Source organism: Clinocottus analis, unplaced genomic scaffold, assembly GCF_023055335.1.
Source record: "Clinocottus analis isolate CAN_PGR_092001 unplaced genomic scaffold, fCliAna1.0.p SCAF_12, whole genome shotgun sequence".
NCBI lineage: Eukaryota > Metazoa > Chordata > Actinopteri > Perciformes > Cottidae > Clinocottus > Clinocottus analis.
The window spans coordinates 2339807-2366301 of record NW_027175843.1 but is presented as its reverse complement, the minus strand read 5'-3'; the positions used below and the strand labels follow the sequence as shown (position 1 = coordinate 2366301).

At 46.5% G+C, this 26495-nt stretch overlaps 1 protein-coding gene across 1 annotated transcript in view; it reads right to left on the bottom strand.

Moving 5' to 3' along the window:
• Window positions 1-397: 397 nt before the first annotated feature.
• The window catches only part of tmeff2a (transmembrane protein with EGF-like and two follistatin-like domains 2a), a 96526-nt gene continuing 70428 nt past the window's right edge, over window positions 398-26495 (bottom strand). Inside the window, exons 5-10 of the mRNA XM_068572700.1 lie at window positions 20686-20782; window positions 9773-9921; window positions 7555-7602; window positions 7207-7336; window positions 3834-3992; window positions 398-1279 (exon numbers count right to left, since the gene is read on the bottom strand). Of these exons, the coding sequence (XP_068428801.1) occupies window positions 1183-1279; window positions 3834-3992; window positions 7207-7336; window positions 7555-7602; window positions 9773-9921; window positions 20686-20782 (680 nt within the window). The 3' untranslated portion in view covers window positions 398-1182. The remainder of the gene's footprint in view (window positions 1280-3833; window positions 3993-7206; window positions 7337-7554; window positions 7603-9772; window positions 9922-20685; window positions 20783-26495) is intronic.

Below are 26495 nucleotides of genomic sequence, written 5' to 3'. Positions count from 1 at the left end.
ACACAGTTTCCATTGTGTTCATGGTCGGATGATGAACTGCGTCGATCCTATTTCCGCTCACGTTACATTCACGGCTGCAGCCGGTTGTGTTGTGGAGGCGCTGCTGCACAGCACCACCTAGCGGCCGCGGACACCTGCAACTCATTACACCCGACCAGTATTGACATTTCTCTCTGTATGTTTCCCAAAAAGGTAGCAATAGATACCCCCTCATATACATATTTCATCATCATAAAAAAAAGCAAATGCAGAGAATGTTATATTAATGCTATATTGTTATATTCTAGCCAAATACATGATTGTGATAATAACATGAACTAACGACATTATTGCCTGGTCGTTGTAAAATAAACTGGCGCCACAAACAAAGAGCGACACGGCATGTTACATTTCGTGATATAAATTATTTATTTACATTTACAGAAAAATGACCCCATCAAGACAATGTAGTAATAACTATTGGAAATAGAACCCAAGATACAGAAGCCGACGTCATCGTCACAACCCAACAGAGAGCTCTATAATAACATTGTGCCCCCTGTCAAAGGTCTCCTATAACACAAGGTGCAAAGGCATCACGTGTAGCCCCCCCACCCCCCTACCCCCACCCAAACCCCCCCCACCCCACCCCACCCCGGACCGAACAACACGCACCTCATCTAAAGCCCGGCACCCTGCTTTGTGCTACCCCGCTTTGCTTTGACCCCTCATCAAGAAAACGACAGACACCGGCTAGCCCGCCTCTACCAAAGCTCACACATCTAATACACCCCCCCTCACACACATTCAGTATCCTCGTTGCCCCGCCCCCCACAACACCTCAGAGTTCAGTTTTTCTGAAAAAACAACAACCGTGGAGGGGGGCGGGGGGGAGGTGACACGGTGCAGGGAGACACAGCTGCACCTGAGGGTGGAGGTGGGAGGAGGGTGGGTGGGGAGGGGTGGGGGGTTGATCTCTGGCTCTCCGCTTGGCCATCCTCCCTTGAGCATCCTTAGAGTTCATACTGGGAGACAGGGCGAGGAGTGAGGATGGGAGGTGGGGGGGAGGACAGATCCTAATTTTCAAGGGGTTGGCCTACAAGAGGAGGGAGGGGGAGGAGGAGGAGGAGGAGGGGAGGGCGACATCTAACGACCACAGCGCTCCGTAAAGTGGAAGGTGGAGTCTGTCCGGTGTTTCCGGGCTCAGATGAGCCGCGTGGAGGCGCGCATGGTGTTCTCTGTACTGAAGTGGACATTGTTCTGCTTCTGCCGGTTGATCCTGTTGGTCCGCGGGCACTTCCTGTGCAGGAGAAGAAGAAGAAGAAGAAGGTGAGCGAGGAGATACAGGCCGTGGTCAGCCACGCCACACATTCTGATGCCGATATTTGTATAGTCCTGAAATAATTTCTTTAAAAAGGGCGAGGTTGGAAGTGTTTCTCTGACTGTCAGCAACACCCGATGAAAAGAGCAAAGCCTGCATCACTTGGCGAGCGTCCTCGTTTCCTCTGAGCCACACTGTTGCTCTGGGAGACGCGTCACTACAATGAGCCTTGCTGTGTGTTTCAGGGTGACGTCTTCTCACGAGTGCATCACATGTGTGTTAGTACGCAGCTAAAAATAGTCCCTCAAAACTGTCCAGAATGTACTCTTGTTCAAATAATGGCCTACTTTTGATTTCACACAATGAATCACACACACACACACCCACGCACACACACACACAATATTATTTGGAAGGTAGTGGTTATTGTGCTTCTATAATTAGTGGTAGTTTAGGAAAAACCCACAATGCTCTGCACTCGTCCTTCTTAATATCAAGTTTAGTGTTTTTTTTATGACTTATAAGATTATAGCTTTTTTACTAAAAAGACTAAAAGGCAATGTTTCTTTACGGCATTGCAAGTTCTTGATGTTTGATTTTTTTAACCGTAAATAAACACAGACATTGAATTTAGATCAAAATCCTTTCTCAGAGCGGTGCTTAAAGTTTTAGCCTCTGGCACAGAATTCCCTTCCAGCAACATCTTTCCCAACGTGCGACACGATGTCCTCCACCTTTTTCTCTCTCCAACCTGTTTGTGAACGTCGAGTCTTTCACGACCCTCAAACATTCCCCAGCAGCGTTTCATGAAACTCCAGCTCGGTCTGCCCGAATGAAAAGAGACGGGTCACACGCTCACGAGGTTCAACCCGCTCTGATGCTCTTTAACGCCGCGTGTGATCGGCAACTCAGTGCATCCAGGCGCGTGGACGAGGGCATCGGATTGGGCGAGGAAAGGGGTTTCTAATGGCTATTTGAGTATTTCAGAAACTGCTCATCTACTGGGATTTTCACGCACAACCAACATCTCTAATGGTCCGAAAAAGAGAAGATGTCCAGTGAGCGGTGGGTTGGGTTCAGGGTTTGGAAGTACGAAATCCATCCTGCTGAGTATTGACGGTGCAGGCCGGGCCGGTGTAATGATGCGGGGGATCGTTTCTTGGCACGCTTTGGGCGCTCGGTACCGGTGGAGCACATTATTTAAAACGCCACAGCTGACCCGAGTGTTGGACCAGGTCCAACGCTTCATGACCGCAGCGTGGACCCGTCTCCTGTCGCAGAGCGGCTTCTTGAGCGACACAAGGAGCCGTTTACGAGACTCGAGCGGCCTCCGCGGTCACCAGATCCCAAACGCAGCAATAGACTGGCTGCTCTCACACGACGCTCCTGAACCAGGAAGTAGAAAAGGCCGCAAACGAAACCCTCGCATGAGGTGGACGGGTCGAACTACAACCAACAAAAAGGTGTTTTCACCCAGGAGGCTGCTGTCTAATCTGATGAAGTTGTCAAATACAACACTTGAAAAGACTGAAGATAAGATAAAATAAGATAATCCTTTATTAATCCCTCAGTGAGGAAATTATAGCAGCATTGGTCACAAGTAAATAAAGATAAAAATCAAGTAATAAACAGTAAAGCGGTAATGAAACAAAAATAAAAATGAATAAGAAGAGTAAGAAGAATATTGAACATACAGATGCAATTTAAAAAGCAAAGTGTATAAAAGTACTTAAACGTACTTAAACATAATGGATATGACAAGTGACGAGTGTGTTTTTATGCTTCGAAATGAAAATGACGCAGCAGCCGGACGCACTGATTGAACAGTGTCTGCGTTCAGTGTTGTAATTCTCTCCTCTCCTCTTCGTCTTCTCCCCTTACCCTCCTCCTCCTCCTCCTCCTCCCTGTGCCGCTTTACAACCACTCGCTCTCTCGCTCTGTCCCTCGTCCTCCTCCCCTGCTTTGCTCAGAGGAGCAGTTTTGTCTCGACCAAAAACCCTTTAAAAAATCTTTTATTAAATGTCATAAATTGCTTAGGTCAGGCAGAGGCAGACTCTATATATATATATATATATATATATATATATATATATATATATATATATATATATATATATATATATATATATATATATATATATGTGTGTGTGTGTGTGTGTGTGTGTGTGTGTGTGTGTGTGTGTGTGAGCCTTTACTGTGAATACAAAGCGTCTGTTCAAACACAAGTTTGTATGCCTACACCGATATCTCTGTGTATCTTTGCTTGTACGAGACAGGCTGCATGTTTTCTAGTGTGTGTGTGTGTGTGTGTGTGTGTGTGTGTACGTCCATAAGGAGTGTGTGATGGTACTTTCTCTCTGTGGTGTAAGCAAGGTGACCTTTCAGCTGTTTCCTCCAGGCTCCACAGCCCCCCTCGTGACTGCCAAACACAGACCGCATGGAAAATACTGCTGCCAGGCTCATTAGTAGTCTGTGTTTGAATGTTTGAGAGTGTGTGTGTGCGTGTGCGTGTGTGTGTGAGGGCCTGACTCACCTGGTAATGCAGAGCACCACCACGCAGATGATGACCACCTGCAGTGCTCCGATGATCGAGGCGATGAGGACATAGTGCAGTTTGCCAGAGCCGGGCACCACGTAGAGCACGTTGTACTCTTTGATGTCACACTGGGGGCCTCTGAAACCTGAGTGACAGCTGGGAATACACACATACACACACACACACACACACACACACACACACAAAGTGAGATGGAAAGAGAGAGAGACAGAGACAGAGACGACAGGTTCATTATTCTTGCGTTTCTTCTAATTGAGACATCGGTGCGTGTTTTGGTGAAGACGTGGCGGTGGAACAATGCGTCGCTGTGAGCTCATTCTTTGCTGCGACCGTTTGGATGAAGACGACCGATAACGGCTTGCAGTAAGCAAGGGAAGGTGTGTGTGTGTGTGTTTGGGGGAGTGTGAGTATGTTCATCATCGTTTTCTTTTTGTTTTTCGCCGCTCTGTCCACACTCAGGCTGGAGTTACAGTAGTCTGAAGTCACATGGTGGTAAATGGGGGAATGGCCGCTGGAAAAACCGGCGGCGGCGGCGGTGGCGGTGGCGACGCGCTGTGTTGGTTTACGCGTCTTTGTGGTCGCAGAGTAGTGATTGGATGAGACAGTTTGCCGGGTCTGATCACCGTTACGACTGCGAAAACCGCAATTCAGGTGTTTCAGAAAAGGGATTTGGGGGCAAAAAAAAGGACGTGAGGCGTCAATGAAAATGACGTAACTTCAGATTTTGCCCTCTTAGTGGGGCCGTGGTCGAGAAACACACAAACACACACACACAGACAAAGACAGAGAGAGGGAGAGGGAGAGAGAAAGAGACTAATGGAGATGAGTTTTGTCCTCAGAGAGGAGCTAAAATGGTTCCTCCTTTTAATGTCTCTTCCTCTCTCCATCTCCCCTTCTTTCTCTGCTGGCCTCTCTCTGGGGAGGTTGTTACCCACCAACACCTGCAGATCCTTGTTTGGTACTGTCACACACACACACACACACACACACACACACACACACACACACACACACACACACAGACACACACACACAGTCCTCTTCACATTCCCTCTCCCTGCGACCTGACACCGGGTAAGATGAACATTGCAACCTTGTTCCGGGTGTTTCCACATAGAGACCACTGTGCTTCCCTCCTCATTAGGACACAACCTCAGAGCTTTTTTCCTTCCTTCTCTCCTCCCCAGTGGCCAGCAGGGGGCAGCAGAGACCTTTTCACCATCTCTCTCTCTCTCTCCTCCTGCTCTATATGCATGAGGAGCGTCTGGCTGGGTGAGCTGGGAACAAGCGACGTTGGAGAGAAAAGGAGCGAGCGATAGAGAGAGAGAGCGATACCAACACCCCCTGGCTGCCACCGCTATCAGGCTGTGAAAGATGCAGAGCTGAGCTGCACACACGTGCATTCACCATGTGTGTGTGTGTGTGTGTGAGTGTGTGTGTGCCATTCCTCATTGTACCTTTATGTAAATGTCTGGGCTGCTTGTGTTCAGGTCTATCTGGTGTGCTGAGGTGGATACGTACGTGTGCAGCCTGTTGCCTGTGTGCACTTGAAGTGTTTCTGCATTTCTTCCAAAGCTCACGAGGCCAAAATACGACCGCAAACCCTCCAAGGTCGAGGATGTTTTTGCCGCACGGCATTCGTATCGGTTTGGTTCGCACAATCTGGGAGATCACCCCAAAAAAACAGGGAAGTCTGACCGAGCCCCCTCAGATCGAGTCAAACTCAAGAGAGTTCTTCTTTCTCTGACTTTCGTAGTTTTGTTCTCGCTCCTCGTCAAGGTGAGCCTCCATCACAGTTCACAGACTTTGGGGCTAAACTGCAGTGAGGGATTATTACAGACAAGCTGTCTGAGGCGCGCTGGTTCAATAACGTCTCACAACACACACACGCCTCACACCTCACACCCCATCGAACCGTACGTGCCCATCGCGGCTCAGTTTGGTGAGAAGTCGAAACCAAACCAGAAATGATGGCCGAGCATACAAAATGATTTGTGAATATTATCAGCGAGTGAACCAAAACAAGCTGAAAGATGCTCAAAAGTCACGCGTCATTTCCTCCATTGTGTGTTTATGGTAGCGCAGGTTAGCGCTGAGCTTTTCTACGACTGGATTGTGATATCGCTTACAATTGAAATGCTTTTTATAGTTACTTTTTCGTGTGCTGCCGCTGCGATCAATCCTGAAATATTTCCTAGCTTCTGGGATCGCGGCGATGACACACTCGAGGTGCCAGTCATCCGTGACGGTGACAGCGGTGGCGGCGGCGGCGCGCTAACAGCCAAGTATTATCATTGGCAGACGGATGATGGTGCAACAAAGAGTGGGCTGTCGAGATTTAATCATCAGCGAAATTAAAAGAAAACTTGTGAAACAGCATCTTGATGTGCGTGGAAAAGGAAACTCCAGCGTGGGATTTTTTTCTTTTGAGGCGCTGAAGCATATTCGACTGGTCAAGATCTCGACTACTTCCCCTCTTTCTGGCACGACACACCAGACAGATTGAGGAAATCAACAAGCTCCAGGACTCTCTTCCTGGTGCTACATTTTTACAACCGACGAGCCATCTTGTATTACACGCTGTCTTTTTTTTGGCCGCAGTGGAGGGAGGGACCGACTCATCAAAATTTGCCGGTTCTGAATCCTCTTACTGATACGTTGGATATATTTATAGCCATAACACACAGTTATGATTAGGGGTGGGAATCACCAGAAGTCTTACTGTACAATAGTGTCACGGTACTTAAGTCCCGATACGATATTATCACGATACATTGAGTATTGCGATATCTTACCTTTTTTTCAACCGCAAATTGTCCCCAAAGGAAAACTTTGTCAGCAAAAAATACATTGATGTTATTATTCTAGGACCCAAAAGTTTTTGAATTGATTAAATAAAAGATTGATACGTGGCTTTCGTGTATCGATACAATATCGCCACGCAAAATATCGCAATACTTTTCTGTATCGATTTTTCCCCCAACCCTATTTGTAATGTAGAAAAATTGTTGCCAACAATAGCTACAATTCATATAGTGTAACCACTACATAAGAACCCACACACTGTTGCCCATAATTAGCCACTACACACATATAGCCTTATGGATCGCTAGCTATTAAAAGCCCATTTAACTGTGTGAATGGATAATCAATAACTCGGACTTCAGGCATTGTGCTAAAATCAAACCAGAATTAGAAAATAGTGTTTGGTGTTTTAGGCTTTTGAGGACTGTTCTGAACTTGTCCGCAAAATTTCGTGGCATATTTCCATCCCCCAAGCACACACAGAATAAAGGATAGCACCGCTGTGTGTGTGTGTGTGTGTGTGTGTCTGTGTGTGTGTGTGTACCTGCACGAGGGCTGAGCCAGGATGCTCGGGAACTGGCACTCCCCGTGGACGCAGTAGTTTTTGTAGTGATCCGGACAGGGGATGGAGAGGCCGCGGGCCAGCTCGTTCCTCGGATCCTCTTTTTCCTCAACTGCATAAACAAACACACACACACACACACACACACACACACACACACAAGCCATGAATCCTTCAAGCCGTACAAGAAAGACACATTTCAAAAAAGCAAGCGGGAGTAAAAAAAATAAAAAGAAATGGTGGCAGTGTGAAGTCTGAAGGCCGTCAGGAGGACTAATACAGCTTTGAGTGGCAGCGCGTGTTATTTTGGAGACCCGCCCACACACTCACCTGTGAGGTCGGTCCGTGCGAAGTGTCCGTCTCCGCCTTTGATGTCACCTGGAAGGGGCCAGAAAAAAAACACATTTGAGCTGATAACAGGTCACCAGCCTCCCTCCTCCTCCTCCTCCTCTTCCTCCTCCATTACGGCTTCCACACTTCCACACACTGACGGTGAGAGCCGAAGGTGAATCACAATCTCCGACAAAGGGTTCACCCGGCGAGCGCACCTGTCTCGTTAACGCGTACGTATGCGACAGCGTCACCCCTGAAGTATTTCTACTGAGTGGAAAAGGATCAGAGGAATGACGCATTCTCCGCCCGCCTTATTGACGCCGCATTGAATTCCTCTTTTTCACGACAGCGAGACAAAATCTCCTTCCAATCACGATCATTTTATTGCAATTGATTTCTTCCAGTGGCCCGTGAATTTATTCCCCTCAATCTGAGTCTGTGAAAGTTATTTCCCAGGTTTGTGATGCAATTATTTCCGTTTTTCTTTCTTTCTTCTCTCTTCTTTATTTACCTTTTTTTTTTATTGCCTGTTGGAAAAAAACTGTCAGGAGTGGAAGTGAAGAGTGAAGAAACAAAGCAGCGTTTTCCCGTGAGATTAGAACCTTGAGTCATGTATGTAGTATGACATCCACTTAAGAAAAATGTTCCTTTTCATCTCATCCTCCTTTAATGTTTTGGAAATCGTGCGCTAAAATCCTCCCGCTACAATTTTAAATTCCACCATGCCCCATTCAGACAATCTTTTGGCATAAAAAACATCATTTTTTTCAATTTTTTAACCAAACGACACAGTTTTTGGACTGAAACTCCTTCCTAACAGGCCGATGCTTTGTTTTATAGTGATTTTTGTTGCAGATCAAGATTCTTTATGTCCTAATCTTTCCAAAAAGGTGTCTTATTGACCGCTCCAGGAGGCATTTTTGGGGAATCTGGCTCATATCATGCTGGATGTTTATAGTTATGATCAAAATATCTTTTCAAAGTGTTTTTTTTTTTTTCAGATATACATTTTTTCCCCAAGACTTTGCTCAAACACAGGGAAAAGGAGGTCTGGTTGAACAGTTTTCACCGGATTAATTTGTCCTTGCTTCACACATTGGTGACAACTTGAGGTCTTCATAATACTACACTTCAATTCATGAGCATCTGGTGCCAAAAAAAAGTATAAAACGCTACAGGCTTATTCGATTTTGCGCTGCAGCAGGAAGCCAGACTATTTCCAGAAAAATGAAAATAAAATGTGAAAGTGTTTCCCTGTAATATGACATGTGTCACTCGGGGAAAGAGCGTAAACCATCAATCTAAACTTTGAGGTCTATTTCATCACGGGTCCAAATCCCTGGGTTTCTTGACATTTTGCTTCGCTCTCCACCTTTTTTCCCCTGATTGAAACAGAACGCAGGGAGCCGTGATGGGATCGATCGGGGTGGTCCGACCCGAAGGGTGCGACATGGGGGAATACAGATTTCTCTTTGTGTTCCAGAGCTGGTTAGCCCTGATTACGTTACTGCCCATTACTCCTCAAAAGCCTTCATCTCGGTTCCAACATCTCGATCAATTGTCCTGTTGGTCCTCGGTGGATGCGGGGCCAATCAAACGTGGCCATACACAATAAAAGCCCCGAACAATTGAGTTGAGCCCCCCCCCCCCCCTCTTTACTCTCTTTCTCTCTTTTTCTCTTTTGATAACTGCTGCCGGATCTTGTGGTTGCGTAAAGCAAAGTGAGTTCAAACTAAGGACAAATTAAAGTTGGTAGATCGTACCTTTAAATGAAATAAAATGTACAAAAAGCTCCTGCAAAAGAACTATCCCGAAGCGCCTTTGTCTTCTGCCCACGTGGATTAGCGATACAACTCGCTTTATGGATTTAACCACAGAGATTAATAATAAAAAATAAAAAAACTTTATCCCTGGGACCGTTACAAACAAATACCGCACCCGAATAAAATACACTGCACTTAAAACCGGGGATTATCATGCAGTAAAAAATTATCAATATACATAGCGGAGAAGGCTATGTGGGATTTGGGGATTATCTTTGCACACTATTCCAAAATATGATTGAGTGCAAAATATCTTGGAATTTAAAAATGTGGCTGCAGCTGGAAGGAGGGATGGAGGACCGCGCCCTGCACGCCGCCTCCTCTGCGTTAGCCTCACGGCTTCTGCTGTGTGTGTTTGTGTGTGTGTGTGTGTGTGTGTTTGTGGGTCTGACCTTGGCAGTGGCCCAGGTACTTGACCTCGATGCGTTCCTGCTTCTGACAGGACGCCTCCTTCACCTGGCAGGGGTTGTCATAGGATCGACCGTCCGAGGCGCACACCGGGTTGAAGCTGATGTGGGAACAGTCGATGTTGCAAACACACCTGCGGAGAGCGAGAAATCACATTAGTCCAGCCGCCCGGCATTTCTATTTATTATCTACGAGATCTCAGATAAACGAGAGCGGAAGTGTGAAAGAAAACGACAGCGTCTGTATCCTGAGAGACTTGCGTGTCTGTTTTTAAACCTTTATTTAACCAGGAGAGTCCCATTGACATTACAAATCTATTTTTCACACTTTGAATACATGGGTGGACATCACAATGGACATTTACAACATGGAGAAGATAACCGCAGCGGTCAACCACAAACCTTACCCCATACACCTGAATTTATTTTCATAAATCAATGAATGTACAATAGAGAACAGATTACTCCCTAGTTTATACATTGTTTTTCTTTTTCTTCTTATTTTCAGTCCGTTTCTTTTGTTGTTTATTCTGTTTTTCACCCCTTGTTCAATATGTGTGTAATATGAGCATCACCAAAATGTCAATTGTCTGAAAACATCTGTAAATGGCTGATTGATGCCTACTACCAATAAAAATAAAAATAAACTCTTTTTTTTGAGAGAGACCTGGTCAAGACATACAGCAGCATAAAAAAAACACATAGTCACAGACAGAAAACACAGAACAAGACAAGTTAAAACAGTCAATTTCAGAAACATTTACATTTTTGGGAACCATCCTCTGTTTCTTTCTTCCTAGATTTAAAAGCTGTCAGTCAGTTCTTTGAGCTTGAAAACATTCAGCAACATGCTCCATGTTCAGGGAGCAGAGTACACAAAAGCCTTTTTCCCCATTTCCCTTCTGGCATTCGGGACAGTGAGAACGCAAAGACAAAGCGAGGATTGCCTTATGAATAAGGTGTACCAATGACAGAGCCTACGTGAGGCCAAGGCAGGCCATCCCGCCCGAGAGTGACTTTTTGACTGCGAGGGCTGCAGACATGTTCGGGGATTAAAAAGTAGACGAGGGAAAAACACAGTACAGCTTGCACTCAGTCTGGATGTTGGACCATGCATGGTAATCCTGCTCAAACTGGGTTTTGGCACATTCAATCTGACACAATAGCAAATGGATTTAACTCTGCAAGAAGACACAAGCTCCACGGAGGGCTTGATTGACAGATGATGTATTCTTATAATGGCAGGAAGCAATTAATAATGACACAATTGTAGATAACAAAGCAGTACATTTTTGTGTTGCAGGGGAAATTGCAGCACACAGAAAAAAACACACCATTCTCTGGCTTTCAGATATGTAATTTATTCTAGATAACATTGAAAATAGCCTGAATGGAAAATAATAACTTATAAGCTAAAGCTATCATAGTGTACACTGAAGCAGCTTGGTGAAAAAAAGAATCCATTGAAGATTGCAGAGCAGCTTTCTGGTGTCACCCCATGTCTTTTTAATGTCCTTCAACAAAGCCCACTCGGCTGAGAAATTCTAAACAGCGATCTGGATGAAGACGAGGATGAGGACGGGCCCAGAACATTGTCTCCGAGGCCACCGGCGTGTCTGCTGTGTTATTGTCACAGCAGGGCACTAAAGAGTGGCCTTCATTACCTTCAAATGGAAATATTCTCTTATTTCCACAAGCAAGTAATAATCACTGATAGCTTGATTAGCTTAAAGTGGCAATATACACATTTCTTTCTGCATTATCTCATCATTATGATGTAAATGCTGATTGCACAGTGTAATGGCTATAAAATAATGACACCCTCGACGTTCAGCTTGTTTCCCTGTTATCCTCGCTTTCACACGCGCACGTCTGTCTGTCACTGGGTCAGGATCTCATGAAGGCTCCATCTTTTACTTGCTGGAGTCTGGCACCGCGGTAGCACTGGGCTCAGGGGTTTTGCAGTTCAAATTGGCATTCTTACAGTTGGTTCTTGCTTTGGACAGTAGCTAGGCTGCTAGCGGTGGCTATGCTGCTAGCCACAGTAGCCCGAAAACCCACCTGGGGGGCAACAAAAGAAACCAACATCTATGTATTTGTTGCTGGCTGCTAGTGTTAGCTACCGCTAGGCTAACATTCACAGCCAGAAACAGACTTCTACGATACGTTGTCTAGTGTCTAGTGTTTAGTACAAAGATACATTTTTTATCTTTTTCTTGCAGTAGCCCTTCCTCAAATGAGCTACTATATTCTGTTGTATCAGTTATGACTGATAAGTATTTTTAGTGCAAGCTTTTCTACATAACTGACTGGTTAAAAAATGACCACATTTGTAATGTTACGTTAGCTAAGGACGGCAATTTCAATACGTAAACGATCACTTTTAGTTTCAATCGGGACACGATCAGCAGTCCTGTGTGTTTTGTTGCCGCCTCCATCAGTCCAGCGTCCCGCCTACACAAAGCGCTCGGCGAAGAGGCAAACGGACAAAGCTCGTTCCAAAACGAGAGCGAATGTCAATTTTGTCTTTGGCATATAGCTGCTGACACAACCTCTACCTCTTCCTCTCTTCCTCTGTCTATCGGATCAGTTGCGCCCTTCCACACAGCTGATATTTCTTGTGTGTTTCTGTGGCAGACTAATGCATTCATTTCAGGCGCTTACTTGATGCTTTCAGCACTCACAAATTAACCGGGCAATTTGCTGTCGCGCCACAATTTGCTGTGAAATTTAAGCGTGAGACATTCCGTGTTTGTCTGTGTGTGTGTGTGTGTGTGTGTGTGTACAAAAATGACAGCTAGAGTCAGCACATACACCTGCACCAACACGTGCATGTGCTTAAACGTGTGTGTGTGTGTGTGTGTGCATACTTCTTTTGGCCCACGTAAAGCGTGACCCTTAAGTGTGTGGCAGGCCTGATCAGCAGAAATTACACCCAGATTGCCTTCCCCAGACAGTTGCTGCTGAGTAGCACTGAACGCTAGATTCTGTAATTAGAAATCTGTCATTATTCTCCTGGTCTTTTCATTTTCCCCTGGTGCCAAGCGCTCAGTAAAGCACAGGCATTCAGCTGTCTTACAGCTGCATTTGCATATGCGCCCACGTGGGCGCCCACCAACACACAACCGCGTGCCCACACACACACACACAGACAGACACACACGGGCAGACACCTCCTCAATCAGCCATGATGATTCGTGCTGCTGACATTGATGTTGATTGAAACGCCGCGCAACAAAGCGTGGCAGTGCGCAGCGACTGCTGTAATGATGGATCAGCAAAGTAAGAATGATGCTTTTGTCACGCATCAGAGAAGACACGGTGGTATCCCGAAATCCAGCTCGACACGGCAGGTGAGCCGACGTCGCTCTGACTGACCTGCCGCTGCGGAGGGTTACACAACGACATCGTGATTGCAAAATGAGAGTAGGATTTCCCTGAAAAACAATGTATCATGCGACAATAATCCCTCTCGATCATCCCTCATGAGCCCTCGCGGCCTTGTCGCCGATGAAATTATGTTCAGCTACAACTAAACAGACTCAAACTAGTTTCGAGACAAACAAATGTATTACAGTTGCAGTTTTAAACACGTTATAAACTTGTAAAGTGACACAAAACAAGGCAAAGAAATGCAACAAGCTACTTTGTTAGGTTTGGGTAAGAAACATAGTTTGGGTTTAAAAGACGACGTTTGTTACGCTATTTAAGCTACGGACGTGAATTCATTGACGTAAACGTTGACTTTTGGCTTCAAACAGGAGACACGACCGGCGGCGTCCTGGGTGAAAGTCCTGTGTTTGTCTGACTCATGCCCAACTACATCTTCCTGCTACCTCAAACATCTCATGAACTAACCTAGCTCACGACATTGCGCTGAACTAAGAATCAAAAGCGAAACGTCCTCAGAGCTTCTGAGCTAAAAGATCATTTTCACACATCGGGAGTATCGACATCACACGGCACACATGTACACATGCACATCCCCCCCCCTCCCTCCTTCTTCCCCACAACCTCTCATCGTTGGAGAGCTTTCAGAGCCTCGGCCATCCCGAGAGGCCGCCGTTGCTCGGTGGCTGATGTCTGGGCTTCATGCATTTTTAATGAGGCCTCTCACTTTCTCCACAATAGGCACTATACCGCCAGACTGCAGTGCGTCAACACATCCTAATGCTATGCGCACACGCACACTCCAACACCTGCAGACAGGCGTGCTCAAACAGTCATATACATGCACGGGGCAGCGATCGCTTTGTGATAAGCCTGGCCTTTTCTCTCTCTCTCTCTTTCCTCTCACACACCAAATCATTGCCTTCGCACATTCTGCTGAGAGTCACAAATTGGTTGAGAAGTGTTCGTGGGGTGTGTGAACGTGTGCGCTGTACATATCAGTGTGTGTCTGTGTGTGTGTGTGTGTGCCATGAGAGCGTACTTTCTGAGCAGGATGTGTCGTATTGATTAGTTCACTGCGATAGTTTCCCGCCCATCAAAAATCCCCCCTGATGGTCTGCTGGCTCCCGACTGAGAAGACCACTTTACACACGTAAACACACACACACGCGCCGTATTTTATTACATTTTTCTTAATGTAACCTTTATTCAGACAGACAGTAATCTAATTTATTCTCAAGGGAGGCACAACAGCAATACTACGCAAAGTTACAGGCACAAAAAGTGCCAAAGCGGGTAGTTTAAAACTACGCACATGCAGCTTTTTCCACTTTAAAATCATACCGGACCGCTTTGGATCTCGCTGTAGATTCTGTGCGGCCTAAAGGGGATGAAGAGGGCGATGAAGAGCGCCGGAGCGTAGACTCTTTGGCAGCGTGTGTTTACGGGATCTGCACGCGGAGGAGCAAGTGGGCAGCAGTCCAAGGGAGGATTCATAGCTGAACATAAAAGCAGTGCAAAGTTCGGCGCGTGGATGACGGCGGCCCGGTTGACTTGAAGAATAAAGAGTTTAATGTCGTGCAAGGGTTTTACGAGGCGGTTGTGAATCTCAGAGCCTCGTGATGGACAGCGCCCAAACAGGTGAAGAGAGGGAGCTGAAGCGCTCGCGTACAAAACATCCCCTCGATCGGGACGAGGCCCAAAAAAAACAACCCTTTCCTGGCATTGAAGGAGAAACCGGAATTTTGTTCCTGAAAAAAAAAAAAGAGTCCAATTTCCTTTTGGGATGATCAATATGACATTTGGAAAGAAAGGCTTTCATCAATATTGTTATGCCTAAATATTTCAAGGGAAACTTTGCAGGACGCTGTAACGTAGACGCACCGCAGCTGAGGACAACATATCCACTGACGGCCTCACGCCGACTACAAACCCTGAGCAGCAACTGAACGTAGCATTGATTTTCATAATCCTGCGCCTCAAATTTCACTGTAATCCTTTGAAAAAGTGAGAGAGAGAGAGAAAGAGAGAGAGATAGAGTACAAATCAGCAATATAGAGGGAGAAAGAGTGCAGAGAGGACATAGAGTATGTTCATATACGAGGCAATATGATGAGATAATTGTTCAACATGACATTGGTTGGCCAACAACAACGGTTCAATCTGACAGGAAGATAGATAGAAAACCAGCTATGAAGTCTGCTCTCTCTCTCTCTCTCTCTCTCTCTCTCTCTCTCTCTCTCTCTCTCTCTCTCTCTCTATATATATATATACTCATCAATATATACTCATCATGCTACGTCTGACGCTGTACGTAATTACATCTGTAGCTCAAGATCCAACAGGGAAAATAATGCAAATCTGACGAGTCTTTGGTTTTAAAGCAGGCAGCAACAAAAAAAAAAAGGAGAGCCAGACAACGTGGACGAAGTGATTTGTGAGTAGCGCGATAAACAAGTTGGGACTAAATATTGAAACGCCACAAATCTCCGCTCCCACCTTAAAACTCCCCCGTTTTGCCGCGGCTCCATCCAAAAGGAGCATATCCTCCCACAGTGAGCAATCAACCCTCAATCAAATGCAGACAAATATATGTGCGACGCTACATTTGTGTGTTTTTTTTGAGCAGTCTCGTCAGTAAGCAGATTTCAATTTCTGCCTGCAAACACCAAGGACAATTAAACTTATTTTTGCACACTTCTCAACAGGTAGGCTGGTTGGTCCCCTCCACAAACAGATGCAAAACAACCCTCAGAGATGCAAAATCATCCACAAAAAGACATGAAAAGATGAAAAAAAAAACACAAAAAGTCACCACAAAGCAAAATGACTCCGAAGAGACGTTAATTCAACACCCAGAAAACACAAAAAGACAAAACTCATTCAAAGGAAAGCAGAACTAATATAAATTCATTGTGTCTCGCTCCGTGTAGGAGGGACGCCGTGAGGTCACGGCGCCTGAACATGCCTGAGCCCACTGGACCGTTGTCTCATATTCTGTCTGTCAGTAATGTGTGGAGGGCTCCAGTGGCTGTTGTGTGTGCATATGTGTGTGTGTGTGCATGTACCCAGCTCAAGCAAAACAAAAAGGCGGCTTCCCGTCTCCGCTGTTTGCCCGTGGCTTGTCGTCTGTTTGGCTTTTGATTGAAATCCCCTTTTGCTTTTCATAGAAAGCGCTTTAATAAGGTTGCAAGTGTCTTCTTTGAAAAGCCCCGCACTCCTTTCCTCGGAGGTCTAACCCCCCTCCCCTCTCTCATCCCTCCATCTCCCCTCTATGACTAGCTCAGTATTTGCTCCTCCTCCACCTTAATTCTATCAACACTGATGGGTGCTATTGACAGGTTTGAAAGCATGGCTTTCTGTTGGTAATTACGGCTTGAAACCACAAATGGATCTAAATGGGTTTTTGTGACACTCTATTGATTCTTGAGGGGTAAATTGGTCTTCTTCTTTTTTTTCGCCTGCCTCCTCATCTCAGAGTACATAAAGCCACAGAGGGATGGTGTCAGGAAAGAACGGCCCTTTCACATGCAGGCTACTGTAGTTTAGCCAAAAGGTTTAGCACTATTTTATATTCCTTATTTGTATCTGGATGATGGTGACAAATACATCGATTGGTGGTAGGGACGGGAGTGGAAAGGCTGTTTTCTCGTTTCATTTCTACGCAGGGTGACAATAACGCTTCATCATAGATGTCACACATGCGGTTCTGTTGTCAAAGTGGATGAAAAGACGTCAAAATGTTGTGTCATGGTGGCACTGAAGAGCTCACTGATGGTGTCGTCCTCTAAAAGGCCACAAAGAACTCTGTTGATGCCGCCGGCAAAGTCCTGACGTTTTGAAAAGTAATACGTTCATATACATCATAGTGGTTTAATAGTACTTTGAGTCCAGCCAAGCTCCAGATCTCTGAGTTGTTGCTCAAAGAGATTAAAGGACTACTTCACCCACACAATGACTTGTATATCAGAGACTCGGGTCCATTTCTGGCTTTCATGGCGTTGATCATATGCAAACCTGCTGAACTTGAATTTATCGTTATGACATCCATCCATTCATCCATCCATTTTCCGCCGCTTATCTGGGCCCGGGTCTCGGTGGCAGCAGGCCCAGCAGGCCGACCCAGGCTTCCCTCTCACCCGCAACCTTTTCCAGCTCATTCTGGGGAACCCGAGGCGATCCCGGGCCGGCCGGGAGATATAATCCCTCCAGCGTGTCCTGGGTCTCCCCCGGTGGTCCTACCAGTTGGACGAGCCTGGAAAACCTCTAATGGGTCCAGGAAGCATCCTGATTAGATGCCCGAACCGCGTCAGCTGACTCCTTTCGATACGAAGGAGCAGCGGCTCGAGTCCGAGCTCCTTCCTGATGACCGAGCTCCTTACCCCTATCTCTAAGGCTCCTTTCCTCTATCTCTAAGGCTCCTTACCCCTATCTCTAAGGCTCCTTACCCCTATCTCTAAGGTTCCTTACCCCTATCTCTAAGGCTCCTTACCCCTATCTCTAATGCTCCTTACCCCGATCTCGAAGGCTCTTTACCCCTATCTCTAAGGCTCCTTACCCCTATCTCTAAGGCTCCTTACCCCTCTCCTTAAGGCTCCTTACCCCTATCTCTAAGGCTCCTTACCGCTATCTCTAAGGCTCCTTACCCCGATCTCTAAGGCTCCTTACCCCTATCTTAAAGGTTCTTTACCCCTATCTCTAAGGCTCCTTACCCCTATCTCTAAGGCTCCTTACCCCTATCTTAAAGGTTCTTTACCCCTATCTCTAAGGCTCCTTACCGCTATCTCTAAGGCTCCTTACCCCGATCTCTAAGGCTCCTTACCCCTATCTCTGAGGCTCTTCACCCCTATCTCTGAGGCTCCTTACCCCTATCTTAAAGGTTCCTTAACCCTATCTCTAAGGCTCCTTACCCCTATCTCTAAGGCTCCTTACCCCTATCTCTAAGGCTCCTTACCCCTATCCCTAAGGCTTCTTGCCCCTATCTCTGAGGCTCCTTACACCTATCTCTTAAGGCTGAGCCCGGACTCTTGTATCCGAGACCTCGATCTTTCGGTTATGACCCAGAGTTTGTGACCGAAGGTGAGGGTTGGAACGTAGACCGACCAGATCGCTATGACACGTTCTGGCAAATTAAAACAGTAGCCTACTAAATCCAACTAGAATTGCATGATCAAGAAATATGGCTGTCAGACTCATGGCGCCTCTACACAGACTCATGGCGCCTCTACACAGACTCATGGCGCCTCTACACAGGGCGTGCTCAACGCACTGCAGAGCGCATGCCGGCTCCACGAAGGAGATGCAATTTCAAATGTAGATGTAAGACGAGGGTTGGCTTTGTTTACTAGAAAGGGCATGTGTGTGTTTTTTTTGGGGGGGGGGTGACGAGGCCAGACAGAATATGATATCAAAACAATCCTCACACAACTCTCGCGGTGCAATCCAACAAACCTGTTTTATCATTCTGTTTGTGCTGCGAGATGCAACAGTGAAGTCCGTCCGTGGCACCGAACCAATCACGCCGCGAAAAGACTGCTCATGATCGAACGTGCGGCCATGAAAGCAAAAAAATAACTGGGTTGGTGATTGCCTGAATCTTCCACAGTGACCACGTCGTCTGACCCGAGACGACAACTTTTTAAAAGAACGGTTCGGGGTGTTCACTTTCAAGATATTTAGAGTTTACGAGAGGAGATTTCAACTGAAGCTGGAGCACGATTCCCCAAAATGCTTCCACTGACTCCTCTAAGAGTGATTTCTCGGATCATTTCGATGATAGTTGACCGCTCTCGGCAACCTCGGCCGCAGCTTTTGCAGACGACAACGCCGAGACGGACACACCGCTCGCGGCGAGGCCGGAAAGATAACGCGCTCCCAACACAGCGGACATGAATAAAACATGGGACTAAATGATGAAGTGAAAACAAAATGGCACTCGAGTCTGATTATCAGGCTACTTTGAGCCCCCCCCTTCCCACACACACACCCTAAAAACACAGCAACTAGCAATTTACCGAGTCATTATTTATCCCTTCCTGTTTGTATGAAAATAAGAAAAATGCATTTTAATAAACACATCATTTTAGAGTCTCCTGGCTTTTGATTACAGTCATCTCTCTCTGCACTCATTGTTTGATTAACTGACGGTTTTGTTTGATTAAAATCAGCTGCCGCCTGATTGGAACAATATTCATTTTAATCAAAATGATTCTGCGCCGCGCCAGCGGTCGGCTGCTGTTTGATGAAAATTACCGGCTGTTGGGTTGCGATCACCTGTCTGATTATTTGCCAGAAACATTCTTGTCAAAGTACCTCGGGGCTCCTGAAAGATTAAAGAGAACTTGTAGCTGTCGACAGGAAAGGACGCTGAAATATTCATGCCTGTTTGTGTCAACGGCTTTTTTAACAGGATACATTACTGACTTAGACGGCCTCTCTTGTCTTATCCACTGGCTTCTTACTTTCTTTTGTGTGTGTGTGTGTGTGTGTGTGTGTGGGCTTTGTACCAGTTATGCTGCACACACTCGAGGCTCCATTATCTATAATGTTTTCATTTTTTTTGTGTGTGCTCACATCGTCGACAGAGTACATTGTGTTGTTCTGACCTTACGAATTTGACCTTTGTGGATTAAGAATTTGCCGATAAATCAATTTTTTGTGTTTTAGCAGAGTGTTAAGGCGCATTTCGTGAAAGTGGGTGGCATCCGGAGGAGTGGACTCCAGCTGTTTGGTATTTGCGACGAGGCGCAGATGATGCACGATGAAACCATCGGTTGGCATTACAGTTACGGCTCACCGGGGTTCATTATCTTTCCATTATATCAGGCAGTGTGATAGAGTCGTACTCTCAGGGCACTTCTAATTTCAAGCAGGACGTCTGGGACTTCTTACACTGCCTTTCCCCCCTTTTTTTGCTGATACCAGCTCAGATCCTTGTTCCGCGACATCGGGGTCACTGAAGCTGTCGACAAAAGCCGACGCACCGATGCCGCCGTCTGGTGCCGAAAAACACACTTCACCAGTTGTCTTTCCCCCCGTGAGGATGTTCCTGGTGCTGCTTCTCTGCTAATGCATGCCGATAACATATCTATGGCCTGCATCAAACGGTTAAATTCATGCCAAACGTTATTCCTTCGCTGAACTAGTTTTTCCTTGGATGAGTCAAAGTCATTTTTGGCCTGACATTGGCAAGTCCTGTAAGGATAGTAATTGGATTTCCAGAATAAGCGAAAATCTCCTTTCTCTGTGTGCCCCGCTGAAGTAATTGAGGTTAAATGAAATGGTCAACCATGCACTAAACCTCGGCGGGTGTTCGGCAGCGGATGTGCGCTAAAGAAGACTGCTAATCTCAATTCTCAGTGTTCAGATTGTGGGGAAAGAAATGTTTCGCACAAGCTAATATAGTTGTTTTTTTTGGGGACCAAAACATATGAAAAGGTGTCGAGATCACTTGAGTCTCGGTCAACAAGGGGTCCCGTTGCTTTTTTTGTGTGTGTGTGTAAACTTACCAAACGTCCTCCGCGTCCACGTCGCACTCCGCTCCGAACTGGCAGATATCGCAGGTCGACGTTTCCTTCTGCCCCGCCTCGGCCGAGCCCTCGCCTCCTAGCAAAAGGGACAGAAAGGCGACACGTTTCTTATCTGTTTCACCCCCCGAGACGGACCGGTGACAACGCGCCTGCGCCCGACTGTCAAACAATCGGAGGGAGCAACAAACCTGTAACGGTGGCCGCGCAACAATGAGATGCGACCGTGTGAAATCAGCGTTGGACAACAGAAGTGCGTTTATATTCGGCCAGATCCCGGCATAATCCCACTGAAGCCCATCTCCTTCATCCTTTCACTCCCCTCCCTCCAGACTCGCCCCTGCCTGACTCTCATCTATCACTCCCAATATCCCCGCTGATCTTTCTGGAGTCCCTCTTTTATTTCTTTTCCGCCGATATCCTTACGGCGGAGAGTGCGACGACGGCGACTCCTCGCTGCCGTCGGGCTTATGGCGGCTTAGGGACCCCGCCGGTGCACATCACGCCTCATGAGCGGCCGAAAGGGGGGGAAAAGGAAAGAAGAAGAAGAAGAAGAAGAAGAAAAAAAAAGCAATCTGGCCAATCTGAAATTGCATTCTCTTTCCACAGAGGACTCCTCCGGTCTCTGGCCGCTTTGGCTCTTCTTCGCTTTCCCCTCGGCCCTCGTCGAGAAAATAGAAAAGCTCTATTTTTAAACTTACTGGGGCCCACGAGGACAACTTTGGAAAAGAAGACGAAGAGGTGGAACTTGGCATCATTTCCTCATGTCATCTATTTAATCCCCACCACACACACACACACACACACACAGACACCCGCATCGCTCCCTGGTGTCGCCGCTCACATTTCCTTTGCTGAAACTTTTGTTATTTCTTGTGATCCCCGGCGACACGCCGGGTGAATTGGAAAGAACTCCGTTTCGGGAGGTTTTAACCTGATTTTCCGTCCGTCAGACTTAAGTTGGGTTCGACTCCTATTTTAAAAAAGGTGGAAGTCAGTCGACGCCACCTCGCTGTCTTTCACAGTTCAATCCGGTTAGCGTTAGCGCCTCTCTTCTTCCGTCGCTCGGCTGAGACTTTTGTGGCTGTTGCGTCGCATCGCTCCAACAGCTCTATTCTCCCCTTTTTTGCCGGTGTCCAAGTGCACAATGCAACCAACGAGATTGAAAAGTTCTTTTGCCGAGGAGGTTAAACTCCTTTCAAACGCCCCCCGAAGCCTTTACTGTTCAATGTTCTTTTCCCTTTTGAAGCGGCGTCTGAAGCTGCAGGTGTTGGACGGCGGCCAATGGCAGCGCGGCATCGCGTCCTCTGAATGCGGAAACACTCCGCAGTCAGGTGGCGAGATGTACATTCTGTACTCGCCGCTTTTGGTTGGCTTTACCTTCGGGGTCACAGCGACTGGCAGGACTACAAGGTGTGGAGCTGCGCTGGCGTGGAGCCCGCCAGCGGAGCCTGAACGCCACGTTGCCTCAGCGTTCACCTCAAAGACTCTCAGCGGAGGCGCTCTTATGTGACGCTGGAATCTAACTTCCACTGGAGCTTCATGTGTTTCCAAAGTCTCCTTTGAAAAGTTTCTCCATAAGGTTTCCTCTTTGTTGAAAAGATACTTAATGTAGTCAAGGCATCACCAACAAAAAAAGGCCTTTTAGGAGAGGAGATCATCCTGGCTTGTGGTTTGGCGGCGATTTCCAAAGGTTACACACTTCTTGGTGCAGCAGTATACGTGCAACGCTGGCAGTAACACAACTCTTTTTACCGCCACTTGTCTCCGTCGCTGTTGTCATGAACCTCATCTTGGTTAAAGCTGTCTCTGTAAGATTTCAGTGTACCACTGAGATCTGATGTCTCTCGCTCCAGACAACAATTTCTCATCATTGTGAACTCTCCTGGAGCTCATTTCATGAAAGGACACTTCCCCACTACTTAACTCATGCAGTTCAGTTTACTGAAGGAGCATCCGCCAGAAAAAAAACTAAACAAAAAGAAACCGAAGGGAATTTTCTAAAAAAAACAAAACCCAGTGATGTCCTCGTGGTTACTTTGCCATGGGGCTGAAAGAAGAGAAACTGTGATACAAACAGAAGATGTGGGGTATGAAAGAAGTGGGTATTCTATTGCCATATAGGGTCTAATAAAAGATTATATCAAGTTGCATTGTGGGTAATGTCCAGTAGGATCCAGCGTCTTGGAGCTTGACCCTCACAAGGGACTAAATGTCAAGATATCTCACACAGACATCACCGAAGTGCAATACTAAAATGCTTTTTAAAATGCAGAAAAATAACAAGCCTAAATGAAATGGTATTTATTACGCAATATGAAAAAAAGGTGACGAAGTGAAACAGCTGGAAAAAAAAGTATATATATTTACTGTCGCAGCGACTCCATTGGAAGTTTGTTATAAGTGTATTTTAGTACTTTTAATCCCTTATATGGTTCAAACACCCAACATACTAGATCTTACACTTCACGTAGCATATTGTAACTCGCTGGCATATTTTCATGAGACCCTACTGCCCTGGTAACTGTTATTTAGTCCTTCAAACTCTTTGCCTTTGTCTTTTCTTCAATAGGATGACTCCATCTCTCGCGTCATCTCCTCCTGAGCCACTGAAAACACTCCACACCTCGCAGCACCACATACAACCTTCCAGTACTTGTGCGTCATGACGAGTAAAACCGGTCCTGATGCCTAAAATTAGGACCTAAAATTCAATTCTTACAAGCCCGTGTTTCCTAATTCGAAGACGTTCAATGCGTGTCGCCATTGTGGTCCTCACGTGTTTAATTGTGCGAGGCGGTTCAATTACACGGGCCGGTTTTCTCGCGTGGAGAGTTGGAGGTACTGTAGATGCAGGCGACTGCGAGCTAATTGAATCTGGCTCTCCGGCCGCTGACGTCGATGTCGTTTCCCTCACTGTTTTGCTGCGTGAAGTCTTTTCTCGGGGCTCTCTCGCTGGGCGGCGACGGAGCTCGCCGGCCTCTCCGGCTGCTTTGCGCTCTGTCAAATGATCGGCTGCACATAAAGGCTCGTGGGCAGGCGAGCATGTAAGCTCTCCCACGACTCTCCTCTCCTACTCGAGAGAGGGAAAGAGAGTGGAGAGAGAGAGAGAGAGAGAGAGACTGTGCACGATTCTGCGACGCCCGCTCGCGTTTCTCGCAAGTGCAAGGCACACTGCGACGCAAGTGCCGAACACGTCGCCTCCTCGCCCTCTGCTGCCCAACACCGGCACATCTCGTATGCACACACTCCCCCCCATAGCCCTCCGATCCCCATACAAGCGTACTGCAGGCACAATTACCAAAGGCGACTGGGGACCGGCAGTGTTTTCTACTCCTCAAATCCCTGATAGAGTCTCCTGTAGCACTAACACACAACATCGGCCCCCTGTTTCTGCGTCCGGCTAATCCCTGGAATCAGGAGACACGGCCGGGTAATGACTGAACAGATTAGCTCATCTACTCCCCTCCCTTTCTCCCCCTCTCTACACCCTCCAGCCCCCCGCCAGAGCTCCTACATCTACCTCGCATCGATCCGCCGCTCGGGCCAGACCGGTCGGCTGGCCTCCTCTGTGACCACGCTGTCCTCGCCTCACCTTCATCTCAGCCCAATCTCGGCTCGCCTTTGTTTCTTTTGTGTCGAGCAGGAATGGCGGTTGGCTTTAAAAAAAAAGAAAAGAAAAGAAAAAGGTGCTGCGGAGCTTTCACCGCGGCTGGAAAAGACGCATTTAATCCCCTCAATGGTGTCTGGAGCTTGAGCCACGCCGTACAGACCGTACGCGCACAATCTCACGTCAAGAAGACGACAGAATTCAATCACAAGATTTTGCTTGTCAAAACATAATCAATTAATCTATATTTCCATCTGCACATTAGGTCATATAATAAAAAAATGAAATTTCTCGTATGTTAAAGCACAAACTGCGGGTCATGATGTAAACATCGGGGAGTGTCATGGAGATCATTTTCATAGGTGAAGTAGGCTGTGCGGTACAGTAACAGCTGGAGTTACATTATGACTAATGGAGCGTTCCAGACATATCCAATGAGGTGCTCAGATTGTATGTGAAGCACATTTTTCACTTAAATAATTCCCGCCAATGTGTTTTTTTTTCCCATTTGTTTATCAAACAGCCACGGAAAATATATGCTGCTCCGGTTACAGGAAACACAAAGTGTTCACCCATCTGGAGAGAGCAACGTGCCGTCCTGTGTGTGTGTGGATGCAACTTTACGTTGTTAAACTGTACTCCGTCTCTCTCCTGCAGAACCTCGCCTCAGTGAGTCAGCGTCTACTTGACCACTTGACCGTCCTGCTGCGTTGCTTTCAACGGGAATCTCCCCTCAGCTTTCATTTTATTTCTACGAGTCCAACAAAAAAAGTGCACTGGTGAATCAGGCCATCGTACTGATCGACAGGATTTCGCGGCTAAGATGGCTCTCAGACTCTGGGTGATTCGCCAGCTTTACGGCTATCGTTTACAGTTTTCCAGAGATGGTGTGGAGACTCTGAACCTAAGTGGAAGGATGCTGTCACACCACTGATGATAGGTGGTCTCAACTGCTCACATTGTAATGACAGAACGTCCTTTTGCAAAGACGAATGGAGGACAAATTGTGGGGTCCAAGCTGATCGACCTGTTGCCTGAAGGCTTTAACTGCTGCCGAAGCCTTGACTGTATACTTACACATGAGGAGGATGTTATTGTGTTGTGCTTTTCTAGTCTTCCTGGTTCTTTGTCGGCCTTTCCTTCTTCCTCACATCTCATCTTCTGCTGGATATTACAGTATAAAGTGCTATAGTAGAGTGGAGCGTATATCTATTAGGCGTGGAGGAGTCTGTCTTGCAGATACTGCACATCAATGTTACAAAAAAAAGAGCTTTAGGGCAGGAGGCAGGAAGAAAAATCATTCATTAGAACGAGGTTACTGAGAGAACCAGAGTTTTCTTTCAGTGGGCGTGCACACACACACACACACACACACACACACACACTCACACCCAAACACAGACAGGAGATTTAGGGCACTCTACCATGCAGCCATCATGCGGATGATGAATGAAGCCCACACACCCCTGGAAAACAGAGCAAGACCACTACGACCTTGGTTAGAAACACACCGGGGAGAAGAGAGGTGCGGCGGGCTGCGATGGAGACATGGCCCTACACACACACACACACACACACACACACACACACACACGTATATATATACGTCAGTGTGAGGCCACTGCAACTGGTTCATGGTAAGCCCCTCATGTCTCACTATCAGTACTGAACCCGGCCTGCACAAAAGGTTCAGGTCGGGTTCAGATTAAACTTTTTTTTTATTTTTTTTACTGCGATTCGTTCAAACTCCCCGGAGCCTTTTACTGATTTGTTTGGTTCATATGTGCTTCTTATGGGATGGCCATGAGTTGTAATATCACAATATGGCCTTCAACGTGCATACGATGTGTATTGTGAGCAGATATGGATATTGCACATGGAGAATTGGTTTAGGGCAATAAAACTGACCATAAATGCTGATTTAAGGACGGGATGAATACAGATTATTATAGTAACGTCCTACACAGTACAATAGGACATCGAAACCCCTGGTATACATGAGGTGGACAAAATATTGGAAACACCTCTCAGTATAACGCAATTAAAGAAACTGTAGCTTTCAAAATGACCACTAATTTCAATTAACACTCTAAAAAATAAACACATATCCTTTATGAAGGTATAGGGCTGTTGTAATAAGATGGATTTTTTTTAGATACTTGTACATAATACTGTACAATTT